The 20889-nt window shown below is 38.4% G+C and overlaps 1 protein-coding gene across 1 annotated transcript; it reads left to right on the plus strand.

Moving 5' to 3' along the window:
* The first annotated feature begins 1110 nt into the window (after positions 1–1110).
* Positions 1111–20156, plus strand: LOC144651782 (tartrate-resistant acid phosphatase type 5-like). The gene is made up of 8 exons (XM_078511771.1): positions 1111–1404; positions 5352–5601; positions 6667–6739; positions 7672–7746; positions 8296–8443; positions 9600–9703; positions 13810–14026; positions 18727–20156. Exons 1-7 carry the CDS (start codon positions 1234–1236, stop codon positions 14024–14026), a joined length of 1038 nt encoding a protein of 345 aa, XP_078367897.1. The 5' UTR covers positions 1111–1233; the 3' UTR covers positions 18727–20156.
* The last annotated feature ends 733 nt before the right edge of the window (positions 20157–20889 follow it).

Below are 20889 nucleotides of genomic sequence, written 5' to 3' on the forward strand. Positions count from 1 at the left end.
GAGTTTGTGGGGTTTATTCCTCGGAGCCTCGTAGTGATGTCTTTTGTTTTAGGCTGAATTTTAAAATATCGAAATTGGGCTATTGAAGGAAACCTCGAAATAAAAGTTTTGTAATGTAGAAAAACAACAAAGGAGTAATCAAAACCCGAAAATAACCATGGGTGGTTTCGTCTGACGAAGATTAAGACGGATTACGACTGACAAACTTGAAAAAACTTGCCAGTTTTTTTCAAAATGAGTTGCATTGTCCGTGACTGAGTTCCTTTAATGTTGTCCGTGTGTTGCTTCTCTTCTGGGCATGATTCCTCCGGTTTTTACTTCACTCGTCCTCCTTCACCACCGCGGTTCTTTTTCTTTCTTCACACAAGATCTGTTAGAGCGTTTAATTTTTCCACTCCAAAATGCTTTTTTTAACCAAACACAAGGTGTACCAGCCAGACAAAAAGAAAAGAAAATCTGTTGTTATAGACTAGCAATTAACAGTAAAGCGGCTTTACAATAGAGACTGATGGTAACGTTATGAATAACAAGTTACGATCTTAAAGAATAAAGTTATGTAATCGCGTTCTAGAATTAATAATGCTTGAACAAAATATTGCAATGAAAAGAAATAGCAGCTGGACATAGCTAGAGCAGGACATAAAGAACATATTAGCAAACAAAACGTCCGTGATGAGGGCCTCTCAGGGAATCTCGGGGGCAAGATAACAACGACGTCACTTATTTCTCGGAAACAAGGGATATAATTATTTGGAAATGAATCATTTAAGACAAAAAGCGATAAATGTCCTATTAGTGGGAACTTTTCTTGAAAATATTAGGAAAAATTGAATTTATTCATGTGGGACAAGAGTAAAAATGCTGTTTTTAAGGGATCAAGAAAAAATGCAATCCATCCTGAAAGGCCCGCCGTAAAAGCAAGAGTTATTTGTTTCGTAAATTTGGCTGTGCTTCTCGGCTATAAGAACGACAGCGCTAGCGACGCCGAATTAATTCCGTGGTTCGTTCTTGGAGGTGTCAAGTGCACACATGCATTAAATATCCCTGCTGTTGGATTGTTGACACAGGTGGCACTACGCATGCGCAGCAAAGACCAATCATTCACGTCATCGCGATGATAATTACCATCATGACAACTTACATGAACAAGATTCGGGAATTCATTTAGAACATGACCAGCCACAAAGGTGGAATGTAACGGCGGCGATCGAGCGAACTCATGGCTAGGGATGAATGGAGGAGGTTAGACTGTTGCCACTGTTCCTGTTCTTACAGATATGTTCCCTCGTTGGCGGTACGGAGTATCCGAAGCTCACTTTCGCTGCGATTGGGGATTTCGGCGGGATCCCACTTCCACCGTATTCCACATACACGCAAAAGAAGATAGCCAAAGTCATGGGAAAGGTAGGCGTTTAAAGAATCGTTAACTGACTTCACGACGATTTTGTTCACTCAGAATTATGATCGCTTTTTCTTTTATGACTGGTTGCTTGTACTTGCCTATTCAAATTTAACGGGTGGTTTCTACTTGAAGTAGCTTATGAAACAGAACTTTTGAAGTGAAGGTGTTATCTCATTACTTGCGCGTTACGTAAAATTCAGCTTCTGTGATGAATTTGAAAAATAACTCAGAATCTAAGGCGCCCCGAGGAATACGATTTGTTTATTCGAACGGTTTAGCGCTTAATCCGGCGGAAGTATTGGTAGTATTCGCGATCAGGGAGCTCATCAATTATTTAGCGAAACACCAATTGATCCACATGCAACTAAACTTGCACACTGATATTTAGTAAGGTGGTAAAATTAAGCAATTTTTACAGGGTAATATAGGCAACTGAGTTATTTGGGCTTTTAAAAAGAGGGCTATCGTCATACCAGAGAAGAAATGTAGTATTGTTGTATAGAACTGATCTGGAGGGAAAAATCGTGGTTGGAATCTCGACAAGCCAGCTTTAGCCTTGACACTTAACAACCACATACGACAAGATAGTATCAAGTAATTCGAATTTTAGTCGCCATGGTTTCATTGGAGATCCCGTTAAAAATTCGCTCAGTGAAGTTCACTGCTGCGACGTGTGGTTTTATACTACGAGAAAATTGTACTCATAAAAAGGTCGCTTCAATGTGTATTTTACTTCTGATCGCATAATATGCCCAGCTTTCGTAAATAAAAATTAATGCAGTAATGCGTGCTGTCAGTGTAAGGCAAGGTAATATTTTAAAGTCGATGACACAGCAAAACAGAATAGGGATTAATTTTCCGTACTGCTTTGGCGTTTTTATTTATTTTGCTACCCTTTCGGAATGTGTGTGTGTTTTTTTAATGGCGACAGGAACTTTTATGTCGCTAGATATTTTTTCTAGGGTTAGCAACAACTCAACTCCTTCACTACGCAAATTCAGGCTTGTTAATTATTTTAAAATGCATGTGTTAAAATCGTGTTTGTTTAATTATTTCATTGTATCACAACAGCTGTTTGGTCCTATTTTTCTCGTTAAATTACGGCGTCTTCTTAAAAGAATTCGCGTTTTGGTATCATTTTGAAGCTACATCTTCTCAATGCTCCGTAATTTTACAATGCGCATTTGACATGTCGTTTTATTACCATCTGGTTACGAGATAAAGCATTGCGGTTTACAGGAAAGAATTGTGATAACGGGCCTTAAGCCCTGAATAGTCTTAAGATTCATCTATTCATCTGTATGTTGGTGTCACGTGACGCGTAGCCAACCCAAAATTCGACGAGCAACCAGAAATGTATCCTCAAAATTGAAAAGAGCAGAGCAAAATAATTTTTTGCAACTTAAAAGCTTTACCTTAACGGAGTGAAAACTAAGTACGTTGAAAGCGCGTTAAAAGAGTCTTACTTGAGTGGGTGGCAAAATTAATTGACCCATGGCTAAATTTAGCGATTTTGAAAACTCCCACCTTTCATCAATCTTGACCTCAGTCTCTGGTAGCTTTTATACCGGATTACACTTGTATATTATGATGTACCTCAGAGTAAAAAATTACAAGAACAAAGCTGAAAATTCTAGAAAAGGTTTGCATTGAAACTGAACTCTTTCGACCCCCAGACCTCATTGCATTTCTCTTTTGTCAACTTTATACCAAGCAATGTTATCTTGATGTGCTTACCCTACCAAATTCTTAGAACAGGCATTATAAAAGGAGTTGTAGAAATCTGTCAGGAAAATTAATATTTCGAACCTGGCACGTAAACTGACTGAGATCAGTCAAGAAATTCCTTTCTTTACTAAGCTAGATTGACGTTTAAAGGGACTATGTCACGGAGATTTCGCAGAATTTTTGGTCTAAACTGTTCTGACATTAGTGGAAGGCAGCAAAAACAGTATCTTTGAACATCTAAAGGAAGATATAAACATAATTTGTGGATAGAAATCAAGTTACGGCTCTACATATCGATTTTTTTGAAGACGCGCGGAAACAGTTTGAAAACGTTTGCCTAACGTTTTCAAATTAAAATCCGTTTCCATCCGCGCCATTCGCAGCCAATAATGCTAGTTAACAGCTTCAGTGCTCTTATATAGCAATTTTTAATAAAAATGGACTATTTTTTCAGATTTTATGCGACACAAATCAAAATTTTGGCGTTCCAAAAATCTAGTAAAATCCGTGACATAGTCCCTTTAATTTGAAGTACGCGGTCGGTCGGGTCTAGTGAGTTGACTCTCGCTTGTATCGTTTGTATATCACAGACTAGTCGGATCAAATGTAAGCTGCATATTTTAAACCTAAGCAGACAAGTCTGGGAACGCTTCCGTTACCCTGGGTGCCAGAAGAGTATTTTGCAGGGACGAGTTTTTTATTTTTTTTTAACGATCAACTGAGGCGCAAAAGCGACTAAGGAAGGGCGATCCTCCGTATATAGCGAGTTTATTACACTAACAACAAAAATTTATGTAAGAATCAACGAAGTAACATAAATTAATATCGGACCCGACATTTATATTTCAATTTTTCGACACTGAGCTGCTATGTTTTTCTTTTAATGGGACTGAACCACTTAAAACACCTTCAAATCGTTTTTCAATTATCCTGTGTCCTTGAGTGCGTTGTAATTAAGTAATAATCTGAGTTTTTTTTTTTTTTTTGAATGTTTGAATTTTACTGAATAGTAAAGACGCTTATGACAGTTGGTAGTCAGCCGTAAAGCGACCACAGTCGCTAGAAATGAATTGAGTTTTTCGGCTGTGCAAACATTGAATTCGGTCACCCATTAGCATCAAGTAAACAGCTTAAGATGGTTTCCGCCGAACATTCGAACAAACAGGCAAAAATAAAGTTACCAAAGAGATGGTAACAGTTTAAGCACAGCTAACAAAAACCTACCAAAACTTTAGCTCTCAAGCTGACCCCGCCAGAGAAAAATGGATTTAAAATTATCTACATTTCAGTTAAAACAGACGTTCGTCCCAGTTTAAAACAAAATGGCGCGCGTTTTTAACATTTTTACGAGGTTTGACTTATCCATCTTAAAAGCTCTGAGATTCGTTGCTTAGACTACGTTGGGACACTTCTAATTGAAAAAAAGAACCGTACTTCAAAGCTTGCGCAAGATTTAAAATATAAAGAGAGTATTTATGTTTTGTTCGTTTAAAAGCTTGCGTAGACATATTATTGTTTGCCTTTTTCTTAGTGATTCTTAATTGTTATGACGGCAAAAATGACCAAAGTCAGATGTCATATGCCATCATTCAAGGGTTAACAGATGAACAAATATTCTGAGAAGCACTTTAGAATAAGTAATAAATTTTGAGTAATTATTTTCAGTTATTTCTCTGTTGTTTAGAATACGTTGAAATCTGTCAGCGGTGATTGGCTAGCAGAAAAACGTTTGGCAATTAGTACTAAAAGGTCTGTACACATTTGTCAACTTCATCCGTCACAAAAAAATTAAATGATTTAGAAACACAAATACAACAACCATTTACTGCTTTATAGTAAGCAAATATAATATTCGTTTATGGGCACGAAAGCCTTTAAAAGGTCCGACATATTTAAGTTGCATTAAATTGAGAACGACGATGTGAAATGTCTTTTGTGATTACTTTGCAAACCGTAGTTACGGGGGCGTTTTCAATAAACATCAGTTAAGGACAGCCAAGAAGTAAAAGGAATTTAATCGTTCTCTGATTGGTTTCTTATAAGTAATGTATTTCGAAATGTTAACTGCGTTAATGTTATTTTAGAGTGTTTTTGTATTCGAAACCCGGACGCGTCCAGGGCTTAGCTGTCTAGCTATTTTACCAAAATTGCTAGACAGCCAAAGTATAGAGTTGTCAAAAATATTAATGTTACGATTGTGTTTAATTTTATTTAATTCCAGTATGCCGATTTAAAAGAAGTAAAATTCATCATTGGATTAGGCGACAATTTTTATTATGAAGGCGTTAAGACAGTGGACGATCCACGATTTACTACAACCTTTGAGCACGTGTACACGAACCCCACCCTAAAAGCAGCCCCGTGGTACATGATTGCTGGAAATCATGACCACGCCTCAAACGTGTCTGCACAGATAGCTTACACAAAGATCTCCCGTCGCTGGCACTTTCCAGATTTCTTTTACAGTAAAGGTAAGAATTTTAAAATAATAATTATAATGATAACAAGAACACAGCGGTTGTTTACCATTTGGGTGTGGAAATTTAATCGGTTGTTCTATGGTCGGTCAAAACAGGACGCAAAAACATCGAGCGGAAATACCAGTGGAGATTTGTCGTGTGCCATTTATAGCAAGCACCTTTACCGTGCCAATTATCCCAGCTGGGTTTCTTGAAGTACTTTAGAGAAATTCCGTTTATCGTGTTTTGGTGAACGGAAATTGACAATTTGAGGCCTTTTTCCTAACATTTCTATAGGATTGAAAAGTAAGAAGATTATAGCTAACTTTCGTGCGGCCGACCAAACATGCAAATAGCATCGACGAAAACTGTGAAAAGATACACCAAAATTTTCAAGTTAAAAATATCCGTGTGTTCAGAATACACACAAAATCTCTGAGGGAATTTCCGATTGCGGTGATTTCGTAGTATTTGTACAAACCACAGAACAACCGCTTTCCACATGCAAGGTCATGATGGGGTCAATCATCAAGGCTTTTTGTTTATAAGTTTACAAATCGTTGACTGTCAAACAAGGGTTAAATTGACTAACAAATGCAATCGAAAAGTGCTATTTATTATATCAATCCGGTTAAAAAGTCTCAGGGGAGGCTTATTATTTTAGAAGGAATTATGTGTTTCAAATCCGTTTGGAGTTACATTTGGAAAGGATTTTCCGTGCGAAAAAAATTCTAAAAAAAAACTCGGCGTGAATGGTCTACTTAGACAAAGTCAACAGAAGTTTGCCATCAAACATGAAATGGTCTAATGAATTTTAAAACTTTATTAGAACAAGCTAGCGACCGTCACATTGCGGCATTTAACCTTCAAACCCCCACCCCTCCCTCCAATACCGGTAGGGTGGTACGCGCGCGTCATTCTGATTCCCCCCACCCCAAATATAACCTGTTCTCATGTAAGCCATCTGAAAACCCCCCAAAATTTAATGGGTTTGTATACTCCTCAATTCTCATCAGTTTGGTATCGTTATATGTGAACTTTCCGTTAACGGCGTATTTTGTTAACTATTAATTTCAGTCTTCAAGATACCCGGGTCATCCAAAACAGTCCAACTAGTAATGATAGATACAACACTGCTCTGCTGTAGACAGTAAGTCGAATTTAATTATTCTACTAAATACCCCCGGGGGACTCCCATATGAAGGGACGGGAAGGCTCGTCGTCTCGTTTGGGGGTGCAAATAACGGATTTCGGTCTCATTTTGGGTGTTTAAGATAGAACATTTTTGCCGTCAAGTTCTCGTTTAAGGTCGAACCTGAAAAATCTGTGGGTATCTATTAATGGTCAAAAAAACTTAAGCCGCGCCCAGATAATTCTCCTTTAGAGTTTTAATTCAATTTTTTCGGGACCAATGATGGCCGGGCCTCCGCAGCATTTTTTCTGACTGAAGAGAAAAATATGTAATATCTTCGTCGGTGTAAATCCACAGTCAAAGTTTTTAAAGGCAACCTTTTCTCTGACGCAATGATTTTACAGCAGCTTTTATTTAAAGAAGATAATTCTCTCGCGCTTATCAGCCTAGAGCTTGGCTGCTTATGAGATAAAGGGGATCAGTGCAAATCTGAATTATCTAAGGACTTTGGAGGGTAGGGACTTATTAAAAGCTGCAGTTGTAAAGGTGATTACTGGAGATAGGGCACACGAGGATATCAGAAATATTTTCGAAAGCGGCACCGATGCAAGAAAGTTGTGAGAGTTGTACTGTAAAAGCTTTCTTCATCTCACAGCGAGAGTTGGCCAAACTAGAGTCTCTTGACAAATTTTATAAAAAAAATTGAGTAGTTTCAAATTGATAAGAGTGCATAGAAGCTGCCGTGAGTGTATGAGTGTTTCGGGCCAAAAGATGGCAAGAGTATGGACTCTAGCCAACGTCAGTACGTTATGTTTAATACATTCAAAGAACATTGACTTTTGAACCCACCGTTTAAGCGCGCTAGAGTTTTAAGGTACGTTTTCAATGTCGAAAAACAGAAACGCGTCAGGTTCAAATGCTCATTTCACGATTTTTCTTCTTCTGTATAGTCAGAGAAATTTAAAGAATTTGCCGAGTCAGCAGGAGCAGCTTAAATGGATCGAAGAAACGCTCAGAGATTCTACGTGAGTACAGTTCATTTGCATTGTCAAGTACCACTTTCTCACAACTGACAGAAATAGGACATGTGTAGAAATCAGTAAGGAAAATATTTATTTAAATAGAATACAGGAATATGGAATATCGAGACTTGGAATAGTATTAAAGCGGCCGACTTGGCTAGAAACAGCTGCTATTGGAGTGGTAAAACAGTTACGTCATAACGATACAAGCTGGACGCAATAACGTCGTAGACCTTAACCTGTAACTCTGTATCTTATTTTCGCGGGGCTTAATTTTCGCGATTTTCGAGGTTTTAAAAAAATCGCGAAATTAAAGACCAGCGAAAAAATATTTTTAAAACTTTTTATTGTATTATTTTATGTTAATTGCGTATTTATGACCAAATCGCGAAAATTATGCCCGTTCCCTTTTCGCAAAATTAAGTTTCCGCGAAAAAGAAAATAACCATAAGGTAGTTATCTGCCCCAATTGCGATCCAACATTGCGTTTGTCGGCTGCTAAGTGTGACCATGGCGCGCAGTCATTTAACATTTGTTTAAATTAAATTTCAGAGCGGACTACCTCATAGTGGCTGGACACCATCCAGTCCTATCAGCCGGTGTACACGGCAGTACTCCGTATCTTATATCTAAGCTTAAGCCAATGCTGGAAGAGAATGACGTCACGGCTTATCTCAGCGGCCACGATCATAATCTACAGGTGAGTGACGTATCATGGTATTTAGCGTACTTGTTCAGTACAGTTAAGCCCGGGCAAAAACAAGGATGAGACTTGATGAAAGTTCAAACTCTCGCTCTTGTTTGGCATGGAACTCTCATGCACTTTCATCGTCTCTCGTTCACTCTCATCGACTTTGAACGTATCAAATTGTTGACGAGAGTCGATGAGAGTTTAACGGAATCTCATTCTCGTTTGGCCCAATTGCAAGTTGATGATAATTGATGAAAACTCTTATGAGAGTCAACCCTCATCCTCGTTTGGCCCAGGCTTTAAGGCGGCATCTCGCCGGAATCATTTTTGAAGCCCTCTCGAGATACATCGTCCACCAGACTAAAATATTAATCTCATGATATTTTCCATTTGCTGGAAAATCTGGTTTATGAAATCTTTGAAAAACGGTGAGGATTCTCACCAAAAATATAACTGTTGTCAACAAAAACAGCGTCCGAGGTTGTCCTTTTGCGAAGATCTGAATGTGGTGCGTATTTTGCGGGTGATTCCGACCGGAGATAAAGGAGGACCTCTTAAGTTATTGCAGAATTCCCGAACAGTAGTTTCGGTTGATCACGAGGGATAGCGTCTTCGCTGCCTTATCCACAGGTTTTTCTAGGCTAGGATGGGAGCTGAAAACTAAAAAACGAATGATCTGCAGCTTAGTCGACCATGGGGAACGAGAATGTAAATACAGTCAACTCTTTCTTTACGGACACCTCTATAAGACGGACACCTAGCCTCTCTAAGACGGACACCAGGTGTTGTTCCTGTCCCTGCCTTTTTTCAGTCATTTTACTGCATCTTAACTCCCTATAAGACGGACACCTCTCTAAGACGGACCATTGGAGCTAGTCCCGACTGTGTCCGTCTTAGAAAGAGTTGACTGTACCGGTAAGAGCTGGAAACAAATTTCTATCGTACGGGCGACTGGGAATGAGACAGGTTCAGAAAGCTTGTTTATCTGTCAATGATAGTACTGCATGAAACTACTTCGTATTTGTATACCAGAATTCACGTGTTCCTCCCTTTTCTCCCTGTGTCCAAGTAAGGAATTTGATGAAGTCTTTGTTAACTCGTGGTCGTCTCGATATGAGCAATAAAAAACAATGACTTGAGACACTTCTATCATAATTATTTGCAGCACCTCAAAGAAGAGCACTCTAACGTGCATTACTTCGTGACGGGAAATGGAAATTTTTACAGTCCCACCCCGACGCATAAATACCAAGTCCAGCCAGCACTCAAGTAAGTCAAAAAATCTATGACGTCTCTTCTACAAAAAGATTTGAGACTTTAAAAATATTTATATACATCATTCAAAAATATGAGAGCATTTGACCAGCAGATTATCTCAACCGCCTCGTGAGAGAGAGAGAGAGACGTTCGAAATTAACCTGGGTCAAACCATCCTTGATCCCAGACTCTCTCTCCTTTTCCTCCTTAATCGTCGACAGCAACAGAAGCAAAGTAGAAAGAGCCTGGGATCGAGGTTGAAGTCGAACAATTCCACATCGATGTCGCGCGTTCGACCGCGGTCAAACGATAGAAATATATATGTCTGAATTTATCAAAACCAGGTCAAGGAAATTTGCCCCGTTTTAAGCGCAAATCGCTGTAAACTCCATGATATAAAAACTAAAGGGAATGTCAGTCTTTTTTTTTTCTTCTCCTCTCTCTTCTCTACCTTTCAGCGCTGTATTTCTTTTTTTTCCCCTTTCTTGTGGCGTTTTAAGCCAATTCGCGCAGTAACGTACTTGTTCAAGAATTCTGACGTCACTTTTCTTTGACCCGGTTTTGATAAATTCAGACATATATAAAAAAACAACTTGAAAGTACTTCAAAGATAAGATTCTTACTTTCACTGTTCAAAGATCGATACTTAACCGAGGGTCTGAATGGGGTTAACCGACTACCGACAAAGGGCGAAAAATATAACCGACAAACGACAAAATAATTAAATTTTAACTGACTACCGACATGAGAACCCTCCAATTCATACCCGACTAGCGACAAAAGGCGAAAAATATAACTGACAACCGACAAAGTAATAAAATTTTAACCGACTACCGACATGTGGACCCCCCCATTCAGACCCTCTTAACCGGTATTCTGATGGTTTACTAATTTTTTTTGGAGCTTTACTAAAACAAAGTTGTACGTGATTAAAAACAGGTAAATACGGACGTGTCGGCGTCATTTGTCAAAACATTCGGTTCGTTTGCGTAGCGTTTAAAAAGTAAAAATACTCGCTTATTCGAGGGAATGGGCATATATTTTTACTCAGCAACTATTTTATTTATCCTGGCTCATACTTGCTCGGATGCTACTAAAAGTGGTAACGGGGAACCAGTAACCGGGAACGACCGGGAACCGGGAACCGGAGTCTGGGAACAAGTGTACAGCGGTAATCCGTATAAGACTTCAAAATGGCGGACGAAAAGACAGAAACAAATGCTTTATAGTGTTACCAGACCAGGATAATCCCAATATATTTGAACAGGGCCAATTTCAACAAATGGGAAGCCGCCTTTTGGTTCACCGATCGTGTATAAAAACACGCAGACAGAGCGATGGTTTTCGAGTTGTAATGCGAACTTATGGACGTGTATTAGAAGAATACGAATTGTTGTTTCTTTCTAGAAGGAATCTTTCAAGCAAGGCCAGTATTCGAATCTACATTTACACACGACGCAACGCAAAGGACGGCTGTGGGAGCAAGGAGCTTGCACGCTGATCAATAGCTTCGATCGAAATAGTACATTTCGAAAATCAAATTGTTTTATTAAAATACAGTCGAATAGTAGGGTAAGTCATAATATGCTTTATTTTCCACTATAGTTGCGGGATTGGTTTCATTTGACAGGATGGAACCTATGCGTTGTGTAACATTAGCAGATATATATTGGCTTGGTTTGTTATCCGATCGATCATACGTTCGTAAATTGTTGAGTCATATTTATGCATTGTCCAACTCTCGTTAACGAAGTTCCCAAGTACATCTATCTCTTGAATTAAAAACAGTTTTTTCTGGCATTTCTAGGTTGTTAGCTAGTAATATGAATGGTGAGTTTTGTTTTGCTTTTGAACCAAACAATTTTTGTAGGCCATACTGAATATTTGTAGCATTTCCAAGATGCTATTCAGTATAATACAGTGTTCATCATTGTCCCTGAAAATCACTTTTTCTTCATACACATGGTATTGCATAAAAAGAAAAATTTACATTTAACATGTGCTATCAAAGCTGTACTGTAAATTATAAAGTACGGTTCTCCAGGGGTGTCTAATTGTAATGATTTACCCTTTTTGCAACATCCACGGAGTGTTAGGATGGACATTGAAATAAAGACAACTTTGCAATGTTGTGAATATTGATTTTCTGTATATGTCTTTCCCCAACTGCATGCATTCATTCCGAATTCATATCACAGTGAAAAAAATAAAACTGGATGCCTGCCATAAATAACAAACTGCTTACCAATGATGTGTTGTGTTGTCCTACTGCATGGTCATTTTTACAAGACACATAGTGTTTTGAATTCATTTACAGATTCACAAAAACATATTATGATACAGAAATATATTGTAATGCAACACACTGAGCTTTGCACGAGGCCGTCAAAAGTTGTGGGCTGGAAAGAACATCCCAGTCACTTGTACAAAACACAAAATGATCAGCAGACAAAATGAGAAAAAGAGAATTTCCACTTTATTTTCATTTTGCAGTAGATAAACACTGGTATCTATTTGTTGTCCTTTAGCCAACTGCCGAACCTGCAAAAATGAAATTCAGCTATGATCAGTGTGCTGAAATATAACAGCATACAATAAACTGGTGAAAAGCCATCACCAAATAGTTATTTTTTTTTTCAATAATGGAACAAATTGACATGCAAAGTCCAAGATACCATCTGTTGTGAGAAGTACATGATCACTTTGTATCATGATTGCAATAGGGGTTATGGCATCACAGCTGCTGGTTAAGTCTGCGTTTGAGCCCAGTGGCCCATCAAGCCTGAGCTTACCTTTATAGCATTAGCGACTGGTGGTTCGGGGAGGGGTGTTGGAAATTTTCAGAAAATATTGCATGGCCTTATTAGCAGTTTTGTGTTTTCTATTACTGGCCACAAGATAAACATTAATTGACATCGTAAAAGTATTTCAACAAGTAAATTGGTGATTTCCAAGTGAAGAATTGTGCTTGAACTTTGTTAAGCATTCCTCAAGATTCACAATTGCACTTGCCATAGTATGAATCAAAAGACACACAAATTCTCCCATTGCCAAACTGTCTAAAAATTTTCTTATACACAGTTGCATGTCCTGCTGACATGAGGTTTACAACCTTGTCAGTGTGTGTGACAGAAGTTCTCTATTATCTCTATTATTGTTGCTTAACAACAGCAGCTGATATCAGCATGCATTTTAGATGCACGGCGGATGGAAGTTCGGTTAATTCACCAGAATGGAATATTCCAGATTCGATCATTTTCGCCTTCGGCATTTCGTCGGCGCAAATTATACACAGTGCGCCAAGATGTATCACATGAACAGAACTTAGCCCAGGAAAAGAAAAGAACCGACCATCTATAAAGAAATCTTGGTTGTTCGTGGAACAGTTGGTTTGGTACGCGTAGTATTGCCGCGTCATGATCATCGAACTTCTAAAAAAGTCTACCAAAAATCCAGTTTATCTACCTTGCCCAGATTTTGCACACGTTTAATTACAACTCCAGGAAAAATCTTTGAATTTAAGAAAATATTAATGATCATTTACCTACCTTGCAACTCGTTCCAAAATTCCGCCTAAACAGCACCTTCGTAGCGAAAAAAACACACGAAAAGTCGATTTATCTTGCTGTTTGCTCCGACGATCGAGTTCGATCACTAGTTCCCAGACCCTTTTCCGTGTTTTCGTCCGCCATTTTGAATTTTTATACGGATTACCGCTGTACACTCGTTCCCAGACTCTGGTTCCCGGTTCCCGGTCGTTCCCGGTTCCCGGCTCCCCGTTACCACTTTTAGTAGCATCCTACTTGCTCTTTAATACAAACAAAATTCCTTGAAATAGAAAGTAAAACTGTCTGTGACGTTTGACCGCGGTGAAGTCGCACGAGCTTCTCCCTTTGCCGCGTGCTATATGGAGACGACTGGGGACGTGTCAGGATTCCTACAGTGTCTCTGATTGGTTGTTAATTGCGCACGAAAATTAAAAAGACGCGCGTAAATAGAACCATGGAAAATAGTACCGTGGATTAATACAATTAAATTTCTACAGGAAAAAGACGCCGCAGTAATTGTAGTTCTTAAGAAAGCTTATAGAATGCGTTTGTTCTTTGTTATATTTTCAGATTTTTCAACGGCCAATCTGGAGCATTTACTTTATTGGAAGCCACTCCAGAAATTCTGAAAATCTCACAAATAGATGATAATGAAAAAGAAGTGTACAGGAAACAGTTAAAGCCAAGGACTATCCTTCGATCCCTCAGTGATAATGATGAAAACACGATACTCGACGAATTTTTTACTTCTCAGAGTCAAGATGGCTATATAAATGAGTTTAAATAGTTAAGAGCGAATTTTTTTGTAGACCGCGTGAAAACAAAAATATGCGGTACAAACTTCCAAAGTCATCTACCTTCATTTTTGGCTCAGAGATACCTTATGGTAAGTCGATAAACGTGGTGTATTTTTTTCGTTTAAATCTATTTTAATTTTCGAGAAAATATTCAGACACTGTAACGAGTGCCCGGCGACATAAAATGGCCGAAACAAGAGCGACGAATATGGTCACAAGAACTTAGCTCATCAAAAGCGTAAATTGAAGATGACCTTCCTCAAGTTTGTATATTTGTACAGGAGGCATTGACGAATGTTATGAGTCTAAAATAAGGATAATCAACTGAACTATGAAATCCAGGCAGGCGTTTAAAAATCGCCATTTTCTCATTGTTTACAGATTTCATTTTGGAGACGTTTTTCACGAAGTACTTTTGCTATGCGGTATAACTCGGATTCGCCTGAAACTTTGGCTTAGATAAGTAGAAATGATGTACTTTTTAATTATATAAAAATTTGCTCTGGGCTTTTGATTTTATCCAAGAAATAGACCGTCCTACTTCGAAGAAATCGCTCGACAGTGACTTATGTAAACAAAGCAAATAATCGAATTACGCAGTACACTTAGCCAAAATTCGAACACAATCTTTTCATTTAGCTACACACGAGTTTATTTATTAATATTTTACTCTTACCTTGCAAAAGCAGTGGTAAAACATTGTTTTTCCCCATTCCTGACATTCTTTTGTCGGCAAATTGCACGGGCAAGCGGCTATGTTGCTTATGATACAATCAGTCGATATTAGCAAAGGCCCTCGTAAACATGGTATTTCTTGACAATTTTAACCACATTTCAGGTTCCATACAGCCATTCAATTCGTGCAAGGGACTTGATAACACGATGAACAGATTCACTTAACGACGTTTTAAGCCTCAAATGAGATGTTGTGAAATTCAAAGAACGGTTGCATGTCATTGCTCGTGAACCTTCGTATTTGTCACGCAATGGAGTCACGAACTCCCGGGGGGTGGGTGGGTACTTTACAGGGGGATCCCTTCAAAGTCTGCATTTTTCAACTGCCATTTAGATACAGTCGACTCCCGATAACTCGAATTCACGTTTTAAAAGTTTTCTCATGCTCTCTTGTTCGTCCACATGTGCAACCTCTCACTCGGTCATAAAAAAGCCGCTTTTTGAACTCCATTTTCCCTTTTATTTATTCAATACAAAATAATCAAGATGTACAGACTTGAAAAAGCACTGCATCTAGCACCAACGGTACGGTAATTTGTACAGGCTTTTTATTCCTGTTAAAATTATAATACTATTATACGGAACCCCATCTGGGCGTGGTAAAAGATTTTTAATTTGACCCCGGAGCCGGATACCATTTCTATGTCTTATCAATGATCTGAAGACTGCCAACAAATCACGAGAGTATGTTTTACTTTGAGTGCAGCTCAAAACGGAACCTTTTTGGTTAAACTGACAGGCAGCCTGCCACGTCCTGAACACCCTATATGTGTGACCAAAATCCGTAACTTAACCATAATATGGGAGTTCACCCTTCCCGCTTCCAATACACAGAGGAGTCTGTCATAAACGTTTTTACTTTTATTCATTTTACTTTGGGGGGGGGGGGGGTGATCAACTTATCAGTACGAGATAACTAGGAACGCCCCGCACACTTTTAACGGGATCGCGATAATGTTCGACTGCATTCACATAGGCCTGCATCGTCGGAAAGGGGGGGGGGGGGTGGGGGGAGGGGGAGCTGGGAAGAGGGGAGAGAAAGAGGGAAAAAAACGTAGGGGGTTCTTAAGGCAGGCGTTCCCTCTTCCCCGTCTTTTTCCCTTCCCTTTTTACGCCTGCCGCGCAGGCTAGCATTCACTCGAATGCGGTGCTGTTTCAGCATATTATTACGTCAGGAAAACGTTACATAATCGACATTTGTTATCAGACGGCGCTAAGCTCGATTTTATATATATCCGTCACCACCGTTGCCAGAATTTATCAGACTAAAACAGAGAAAAAGAACAAATCACACTGTGTTAGGTTTCTCCTTTTTAAACTTAATAATATCGCATTTTATATAACCACAATATTAAACGGACTGAGAACTGACTTACAATAAACCCCTTCTAGCTCGAATTCGATGACGATAACGCTCATTCATGAACATAGCGCACTCGAGGCGTCACAGTTTCTATCCTTCGAAGCTTCACTTATTGGGTAATTTACGATTCCGATTATAATTACATAGTTTCTGGAGGAAGAAAGTGGCATTTAAATTTTGAAAGAGTTTGGTCTTAAATATAATATTTATGAAAAATTGGAATTCCGGACAATCGGAAATCTGGATAATCGAGGTTCGACTGTACTTTCTATAGAAAATTAACAAAAATCGCAGACTTACCAGACCCAGCAGGGACAAATATGCCCGTACGTCGAAAGATCGTTCTCAAAAGCGCTTTGTTGATTTCCGGGGGGGACTCGCCTATGAAAGTGACGGGGGTATAAATTTTTGATATTTGGTCTCACTTAGGGTCTTCCGCGAAAAAATAGCAATATTTTCAGCCAAAATGGTCTCGTTCAGGGTTATACACGCAGAAATATACAAATAGCAATTCTATTTTTAGTTTTTTGGAGGCGTCTAGGGGTCAAGAAAAGCTAGAGCCACACCCAGATTGTTCTCTTTTAGGGGTTCTTTTCAAAATTTCTGACGAGCATCCCCGTCCGTTTCATACAGTCCCCCCGGGTGTTGATTCCGCGGTCAGACTTGCGTGATTTCCCTTTTTTGGCATGCCTCAATAATTCTGCGGGAACGCGGCACCGTTGCGAACCTCTTCTCCATCCATTGCCCAGAGAAAACCGATGAGCTGGGCAGATAGTAATGTCCGAAATATTCAAAGGTACATTGAAGATTGATGCCGCGCTAAAATGATATGAACGCAGAGGGAGTATAACAGAACTTCTTTCCGCAGCTCGACTTCGCATATCTTGGAGGCAGTATCCCCCAACTAATCTTTGAAAAGAGTAATTGATTTCCATTCTATACTCTGTAAAATTCTCTACTTATTAAAAGCACGAATCAACAAAATAAATTATCAGTTCTTGTTTGCTTTGGAAACTATGGCGCGACGCTCATTATATTGTTAGAGCTGCACCTAATCTAGTTTATTTTTCCTTTCTGATTTTTAAATAGAATCTCTGATATTTAAAAATGCTATTTCCACTTTGTTAAAACAAAAAATATGTGACCCCTTTCTTTAATCCGTGCCAGACCTTGACGTTAAAACCCCTCCCCAAAATAAAACCAAAAAATAAAAAAATAAAAGCTACTTCGAAAAAACAAAACAACCAAAAATACAGCTGCAGTACTCCGTTAAAAATGCAACAACAACGGCAACAGTTACTCAGTGACCTTCCCCGTTTCAGGTTTAATAATTTTTTTTCTATAGTATCTTTATGTGTGTTTTTTTTTTTTTTAACGTGAAAACGTACTTTCATCTACATATGCCGTGACTTTTTTGAAAGGGTTTTTAGACTTTTTATTACCCCGTTTATGTGCCATTACGTTTATATTAAGCCCCACCAAAACCACGTACGAAGTTGTATAAATCCAAGGATTATAACCGAAAGTTTACGGTTTTTCTCAAAGTACATAGCCCACCAAATTTAATTCAATGGGTAACCTCCCCTCAAGTGACATATCATTGCGTGACAGATGTCAAGCCGCCATTTTCGCTCTAGTTGATCTTCTGCAAAAACAACGGCCAAAACGCGGTTTTTAAACTGTGAAGCAAGTTTCTTCTATGAATTGGCCGTTTTCACTAAATGTGGTTGGAACTGTGAAGACCGGAATGCGGTGGTTTTTTTCAAGGACGTTCTGGCAAAGTTATTGCTGATTTGAAATTCTCGGGAATTCTGAATACTGTGATTTGATAAACACCGTTCGAGTGCTGGTAACGTATTTGAAACAAAAGTAGGATACAAAGCAATCTTCAACGAATTGTTACGCCAGGTAAGCTAAATATTGAGTTTTGGATCAAATAGGGTGTTTACTAATAAGATTTTGTCGGAATTTTGGCTTTGAGAAGGGAAAGCGTAATTCGAACCTTATTCGATTATTTGCGGTTGTTGACAAGTCGGTGTTGTGATTTCGTCCAAATTAAAAGGGGAAGTTCTTCGTAGCAATTAAAAGCCCAAGGCTGATTTTTATACCATTAAAAAGAACATCATTTCCGCTTATTAAAACCCAAGTCTTAAGTGATTCTGAGTTATACCGCATAGGAAAAGAGTTCTTTGAAAAAATGCTCCAAAATGAGATTTTTAAGCAATCAAATTTTTGTAATTTTTAAACAGGCTCTAAATATTCAAATCGATCTTTGCAATACTGTTCTTAGACTCAAATCATTTGTAAATGCCTCCTTAACAAATACACAAAATCGAGAGAAGTCTGCTTTATTTTGCGCTTGTGAGCAGCATCATTCTTATGCTCTTAATCGTGGTATGAAATTCGACCATTTCATGGCAGTCGGCAGGCGTGACAGTTTTTATTTTTTTTCTGCCAAACAAAGATAGCTCTTAAAGAAAAAATCATAGCACGTTGATCGACTCACCATAAGGTATCTCTGAAAAAAAATTGAGGGTAGGCTTGTTTAAAATTTTGTACCACCTCTCACTCGGTCACGGGAAAAATTCGCTCTTAATAGGGAAGACTTTACCAAACGTGTTGTAAAAACCACAGGTAGCCCAAGCTCGATATATGAGTACAATAAATATGACCTTTGCATTGTTTCGTAATTCGATCTATTTGCATATTTATAAGGATTTGTATGGGGAAATAAATCTAGCCGAAAAGAACGAAAAAATATCCGTTGAATTACAATAAAAAGTACTCACCTTAACTCCTTTGTTGTTCCCTTTGTGTGCTGTGAGGTTTTTTAGCCGATTTAGCGCGATTCCAGTGAGTTTTAGTTCCACTGCCTTCCTCTCTATAGCCGATTTAGCGCGATTCCAGTGAGTTTTAGTTCCACTGCCTTCCTCTCTATATATAGGCAGTGGAACTAAAACTCACTGGAATCGCGCTAAATCGGTAAAAAAACCTCACAGCACACAAAGGGAACAACAAAGGAGTTAAGGTGAGTACTTTTTATTGTAATTCAACGGATATTTTTTCGTTCTTTTCGGCTAGATTTATTTCCCCATACAAATCCTTATAAATATGCAAATCGATCGAATTACGAAACAATGCAAAGGTCATATTTATTGTACTCATATATCGAGCTTGGGCTACCTGTGTAAAAACTTAATAATTATTTTTTTTTCAATCACGTGAAAATAATTGTGCCGCCACCGATTCAAGTTCCTAACGGCAGTTTTACAGTGATTTTGATAGTATTAGCATGCCGTAAAGTTCCGAACAGCACAACATCGTTGTTAGTAGCCTTTAGGGATCGTTAGTTTTGGGGGGAGGGAGAGGGGGGGAATATTTAAAGTTTTATGGAAAATAAAATGGGGGGATGGGGGTTGTAGTTTAATTTTTAAGCTAAGAAAAGGTGGCAAAAGAACCGTGCTAAAACGTGTGACGGAAAAATATCACCTTAAATACTCTGTTTTAAAATTCCCCTCTTTGCCTTTAAACGGATTCTCCATTGGTTGAAAATGTTATTTTCGATCGAGTCGGTTTGGGCCTAGGAGGAAAAGATAGGCGGAGGGGAGGAGAGGAGAGGAAAAGGGAGGGAAGCAGGCACTATTGAGAGGCTGCATTTGGTGTCGGAAGTTTACGCTACATTATATATCATTTGGTTTGTGGATGGGCTCCTACCCCCTTAAGAGTTCCTTTACAAGTTATGTATATATGAAAAGCGTAGTAGTACAATAATATGTGAAAGGTTTATTGAAGGTGAAATAAATTAAGTATGCAAGAGTTTAGTGGAAAGTTAATAAACAAAAGTATATTTTTAAAAACTCTATTCAGCGTCAAAAATAGATAGTTTAACGCAGACGTTTCGGGCTTAGCTTTTCGTCAGTGTGGGCTTCTTCAAAGGCCTTTTTAACACACTGAAGAACGGCTAAACCCTAAACCCATGTGTTAAACTAGTTTTTGAAATGGTAAGAGTTTTAAACATTAAATTTTATTTTCGTTATAAGTGACAAATATTTGTTTGTTTGTTTGTTTGTTTGTTTGTTTGTTTGTTTGACTATTGACATGAGAAACACAAGGTGTGAGGAGAAGATACAGGTATAAAATTTCTTCTCAACCAAAAGCATTCCGAAACAACAGTAGGGTAAGACATCATCGGAATGGGTATTTCTAAACCAAAATTGTTAATTTGAATATGGAAAACAGTCCTTCACTGGAATAAACTTAAATTGATAACACCTACGATAAATACCAGGCACAAACGTACAAAGGGGGGATATTAGTTGTGTAGCCTGATATAAACCTAACTGAACCAGTGAAAGTCAAATCTGTTCTTTGGGCCAGGCGAATTCAAAACAACTTATCAAAACGTATTTGTTATAAAAACAAAATTCTCATGGAGCGTTTAAAATTTCCTTTCTTCACTTCCGAAAAAAACGACTCCCATTACTTTCACATTTAGCAGCTTTTTTCCTATTTCTACTTTCCGAGGGTCACAACTTTAGGTGGGTCGCAACGGTTGAAAAGTAACTTGCATGTTGTTTACAGAATTTGAAATGTGTATATTTGGTTTTTAGAGGCCCGGATTTCTCATTTAATGTTATATACAGGTTTCTAAACTGGCCCCTGTTTCTTATTTACCTGTTATCTACAGTTCTCTTTTCTATTTTTTGTTTTGTTTTGTGCAGGCTCCCTATTTATCATTTATTTATCATTTATCCA

Source organism: Oculina patagonica, chromosome 4 (genome assembly GCF_052425735.1).
Source record: "Oculina patagonica isolate OP01 chromosome 4, crgOcupat, whole genome shotgun sequence".
In the NCBI taxonomy this organism is placed as follows: domain Eukaryota; kingdom Metazoa; phylum Cnidaria; class Anthozoa; order Scleractinia; family Oculinidae; genus Oculina; species Oculina patagonica.

Coding starts and splice junctions, on each gene's coding strand:
- LOC144651782 (XM_078511771.1), top strand. CDS start 1,234: ATGGAGGAGGTTAGACTGTTGCCACTGTTCCTGTTCTTACAGATATGT. Junction 5,602..6,666: donor AGATTTCTTTTACAGTAAAG/GTAAGAATTTTA, acceptor TATTAATTTCAG/TCTTCAAGATACCCGGGTCA. Junction 8,444..9,599: donor GCCACGATCATAATCTACAG/GTGAGTGACGTA, acceptor AATTATTTGCAG/CACCTCAAAGAAGAGCACTC.